This window comes from Carassius carassius, chromosome 25 (genome assembly GCF_963082965.1).
Source record: "Carassius carassius chromosome 25, fCarCar2.1, whole genome shotgun sequence".
Lineage (NCBI taxonomy): Eukaryota > Metazoa > Chordata > Actinopteri > Cypriniformes > Cyprinidae > Carassius > Carassius carassius.
In genome coordinates, this window is record NC_081779.1 from 10311927 (window position 1) to 10317204 (window position 5278).

Sequence of the window (5278 nt, forward strand, 5' to 3'; positions counted from 1 at the left end):
TCTAAAATATGAGTCCTTGATACATAATGTCTGAATCAGGAGAGAAATATGCGTGGATCAAGCAAAACTGAAAAGCAAAAACTGTTCTAAACAAATGATCAATGGATTGTGATGTGGGAGCATAATGGGATGGACTTTTCCACTGGAAGAAATATTGTTATGGACTGGCATATTGGCCAGAATTAGATTTAAGTTATTTGAAACACTGCAACGATGGATTTGTTTTTTCTAAACATACGTGGACTGGAGTCGTGTGGATTATTGTGGTTTTTATCAGTTGTTTGAGCTGTCTGATGGCACCCATTCAGTGGTGAGGAAGTGATGTAAAGCTGAATTTCTCCTTATCTGTTCCAATAATAATAATAAAAAAAATAGTCTGAAGGTGAGTAGATTTTTAGCCAATTGTAATTTTAAAATACATGGATCTCAATTTTTGTATTAGATGGTGAAATCTCTAATGTTGCTGTTCACAAAACACAATTACCCTCTTCTGTATTTTTAACCTTGTGTTACCTCCTAAAAACTACTAAATGAAAGTGTCACCGTTCTCTTTTGCATATTTTGTGGGTCAAACCTGTTTTGCAGTAATAATAATGCATTTTAACTGAAGCTCCTTAGTGATTAAACACAAGGAAAGGTGTGTTTTCCCATAGTTATTTCACAGTGCATTTCCTTCCACTCTTTTGCAGATAGTCTCTTTTCTGCATTGCCTGTTTGCCATCTTTATAGGGATAAGTAGTCTTTTGCAGAAAGTGTTGCCTTTTTAAAAAAAAATAAGTGTCTTAATGCCTTTACCAGTTATGTATGCTGTTCTCTGTTCTGTTCAAAGCGTAAAATGTTTTCACCTACTGTCATTGGAGAATTAAGGAAGTAGATAAAAAAAACACATTTTGTAATCAGAGCGAAAAATGACTTTATTTAATTGCACAATTTATACATTTTCCAGAGCCAGAAACATTCATTTTTAGAGATTTCTCTTATTATATTTCAGTCAGTCACACAGCTAGACCTAGACATTAGCTTGAATCTTTTAGATATACATTGTGCATGATCTAAAATTCACACAGTCAGTTAACCATGGAAAGAGGCAATGTGACCGTTAATGTAACTAATGTATTTACAGTTGCACATCATGGAAATCCCTCTAAAAAACATCAGGGTTCTGGCAGTCATGTTATTAAATGTAAAAAAAAAATCCCACTGTCATGCATCTGACTCTCTAATTCAGCGATGATATCTTGAAACGAACAAGAGAAAGCAAAAGAGCTATTTGACATCCATAACCGTGCTGTCAGATTATGACCACAGAAAATACATTTATTACCATTGCTTAGCTGGTTGCAAGTCTCATGACAAAGATTAGCAGCATAGTGATGGACTTTGAGTTCTAAGGCTTTTTTCTCACAAGAACCTGTTTTTGTAATGTCATCCTGAAATAAGCAGGTCAGATGACAAACTGAAAACTCTTTACTGTGATAACAAAAAAGAAAGAACTCTATAACTCTATGCAGTATTGTGTCTCACATGCTCTGTGTAACAAGGGTACAATTCAATATCTCTATTGTGTATATATTGTATATATCATATTGTGGTTAAAAGTACTGATTTCTGAATTAGGAAATCATTTTGGGTGTTGTGGTAGAGGTAACGTGGTAATATGTCACAGGATATGGTATTGATAGGTAAAAGTCCAGCTTCCCACACTCCTGGACCTTTGAGTAAATTATCAATATAAAAGAATTTGATCTGGTATATTTTGGAGATCTGTTCAGTCAATCAACCATCATCAAGCTATTTTTAACACCCCTGCAGAGCCACAAGGTTTACTTGGTGAAATATTACTATGGAGAAACAGAGTTTGGAATGAAAAACATCAGAATCAATACTCAAGTTGCACAATTTTTGTATGTACATTTTTGACTGCACACTCCACCCAATGGGGCTACCCATTTATCCCTTCCTATATCAGTATAAGTCAGAAAACAGTGTGATGTAAACTTGGTCTGCTTAGTCAATGTTAATATATGTTTGTGTCAGACACACTTACGCAAGTTAACAGTTTCTCATTTAACTATGGATTTCCCCCGACAGGGTAAGAAAATAAATGAAATGCAAAATTAAAGAAACTGACCAGGATCAAAATGCTTAAAAGACATGACTTAATATATGTGCATGTTTAGCAACATTTCCGTAAGTAATTCCAGCAGAATAAGGCTGAAGAATAGCTGAATGTTTCATGTGATAGACCATGTCAACAAATGAACAGAAGAAACTCGGAGAGCAGCAGAGCAGTCAACTCTTACCAGAGGAGAGCAACACTGCAAGTACAAGCCAAGCACATCAACACATGGAGGACAAAGACAATGAAAGGTAAAAGCTATATGAAAGTGTTATATGTGAGCTATATGACATAGGCTAAGTCTAATAAATGTATATCTAAAATAAACAGAACCCAAAAGCTGTTTAGATCTCTGATGCTGCCCACTACATCAGTAATGTGCTATTGGTTAGAATAATATACTTTTTTTTTCTTTATGTTAACGATTCTAGCATCACACAGTCTACATATGCTGAATCCTGGATTTTAATTGTAAAAGATTTTATAATCTTTATCTTTATTTTATCTTAAAAGTAATTTTTATAACAGTTGTACTTGTATATTTGATCAATATTTGTAGTTTTGCAAAATAACTTTAGTTGTGCTAGTTTTTGGACACTTCCAAGAACTTTTATTTGTGGGTATGTTTATTTAGAATGTGTTTAATAAAATGCACCACTGAAACCAGCTGAAAATATTCTTGTGGCAACATGTTCTCTCCACATAGCTGTCATGTGCCATGGTCCACAGACCACATATTGTTGTAACAGTCAGTGTGACTTGCCTTCCATAATTCTAGAACGTTTTAAAAATGAAACTGAAACAATAAAAAGAAGTCATACTTATTTCTCCTTACAATATTTTTTTTACTAGCTATTTTTGCTTTTTTTTTTACCAGCCTGTTAAATACTTATATGTAAATGACTTATATTATGAGTAATAATGCTGTAAATCTGATGTGGGTTTACTGTCAGGTCCTATTTAGTTGGTATCGTCCCATTTGGTCTCTTTGCAAGTCCTGCACATTACATTGTCACAGGTTAACAAAACAGAATAACTATCATGTCAGACTGAAATGACTGGAGACAGTGGTCAAAATAAAGCCACTTATGTTTAATGCTGTGATGCCTCAGAAGGATATCCCATGGCCAGGGGGGAAATTAAGCTTTTTATTTATATGGTCATTTGGTTAAACCATAACATTAGGATTTCTGAACGACCCATTTTTGTTCCAGTAATAAGATCTGGGTGTATTAGGAAGGAAGCTTAATATGGTAAATGTTACAGCATGCCTGTAAGCACATCAGCATGTCTATATAGTTAATATTTTTTATAAAAAATACTTTAGCAAGATGTGCTTTAACAAATGACGACCTGATTCCATTAAACATTTCTGAACTCTAAAACAGCAGCTATATTTATTAAGAGGGTCTCTAAAAATCAAGCCTCAGTCAGGTTTAGGAGGAAGGAGTCACAGTGGTGTCTACCTTAAAATGTAACTTATTAAAAAATTTATATATTGTTTATTGTTATTTAATAATAGTTTGTTATCATTATAACAATATCATTTGGTGTAATGATAACGCAACTGCTGATATTATACATGACAAGCACAAACAAACTGAAGTGCTGGAACGAAGGCCTGCGCATGCGCACATTAAATACTGCGAGTAAAAAACTTTCATTTCCCACACGCGAACTTGTTTGCCGCTTTCAATCACATCAGTCCCAGGAGCACCTGGACCACGGTGGCAGAAATACACAACACGACAGAAACGGTGAGGACAAAAATTAACGTAGCCTATCCTAATACATATAACGTAAGAGGATAACGTGTATAATAAAATTAAGAAACCGTAGAGTGGGGAAACTTTTGTGTTGTTTATACAGCTGCCGTTCGTTTGAATGGGAACTGTAGCCGTTTAGCAAACATTTCTAATCTTTCTTTTTTTCCTTTTTGTCGGTCATTGAACGTTTGCAGCTTTGATTGCAGCTTATGAAATATAACATTCTAGTTAAGCTTGTTATTTTAAAGGTAGGCATACGTATTAAAACACATGTCAAATAAAATGTTTGTGCTTATGTTCAAGCGCAAAAAAAAGAAAGAAAAAGTGTCATTGGCATATATTCTATCAAAATACAAATACCTTGTTTAGAGTAGATGTTTTCTCTTTTCTCATTAGTTTGAAAAAACGAAAAGAAAAATAATGGCATATAGGCTACTGTTTGTGTATGGGGAATCAAAGTATCCTCTTCTTGCCAAAATGTATGTTTTGAAGCTACATCTCATAAAGCCCACACACACACACACACACACACACACACATATATGTATATATTTAAAAACCTAACCAAAACCAGGTCAGAGTAGCTGTAATCTTGTAAATTCAGTCCAGGGTGCTATTTTCTCCTGGCCAATTAGTCTGGGATTTCCAGTCAACTCAAGGTAATAAAGTTATCATCAAAGTGAATTAGTTTAAGCATAAATTAAAGTCTCTGATGGCATGTTTGTTTGGATTAATGCTGAAGGGACTTTAATTTTTGGATTCACAAGAAAGTGATATTGATCTGCTATGGTTCACCTTTAGAAATGATTCTCTCTTACTTCGCATGTCATTGTTAAACATACACAGGAAAACAAAGCCTGATTTCATTGAAGGAGCCAACATGAATATCTGGGTTTGCTGTGATTGATTTATTTTTTTAATGTCTAACATTATCCATTCGTCAGTGCAACTCCTCTGCTCAATAGTAATGAAAAGTCATCATTGCTTTTTAACCACTTATTCAGTTAAGTGTTTGGTAACAAACTGATTTATGGCAGATTGATCAAAAATGTTTTTCATTGTCTTGTTGAGATCTGTAATCACAGTTTACACTGTTGTTTTTAGTGCATTAGAGTCGAAACAAACCAAGTAACACAGTAGTGAAATGATCCAACAATAACAGTCTGTTTGTCAGTTGTTGTTTTTCATTAAAACTAAGTTACTAAATTTTTTTTTTTTTTTAATTAAATAGATTGATCTTGCCATGAAATAGGCATATATGCTGGTGCTACTATAAAAAACAAACTGACAAACAACATCTTTTTCTTTTTCAGTCAAGTCTCTGCAATGGAAAAGAAGGTTAGTGTTCTTTTCATCTTTATATATTTTTTTCTGTTTATCTACAGCAGGGGTG

At 33.9% G+C, this 5278-nt stretch overlaps 1 protein-coding gene across 2 annotated transcripts in view; it reads left to right on the forward strand.

Annotated features, from left to right (window-relative positions):
• The first annotated feature begins 1976 nt into the window (after positions 1 to 1976).
• The window catches only part of LOC132104676 (sorting nexin-10A-like), a 7406-nt gene continuing 4104 nt past the window's right edge, over positions 1977 to 5278 (forward strand). The window contains exons 1-3 of one of the 2 annotated variants that reach the window (XM_059510238.1): positions 1977 to 2092; positions 2246 to 2370; positions 5199 to 5223. In XM_059510238.1, coding sequence (XP_059366221.1) covers positions 2249 to 2370; positions 5199 to 5223 — 147 coding nt within the window. In that variant the 5' untranslated portion in view covers positions 1977 to 2092; positions 2246 to 2248. Of the gene's footprint in view, positions 2093 to 2245; positions 2371 to 3776; positions 3877 to 5198; positions 5224 to 5278 lie in introns of those variants that run through there. The other variant, XM_059510239.1, reaches the window with a different exon arrangement.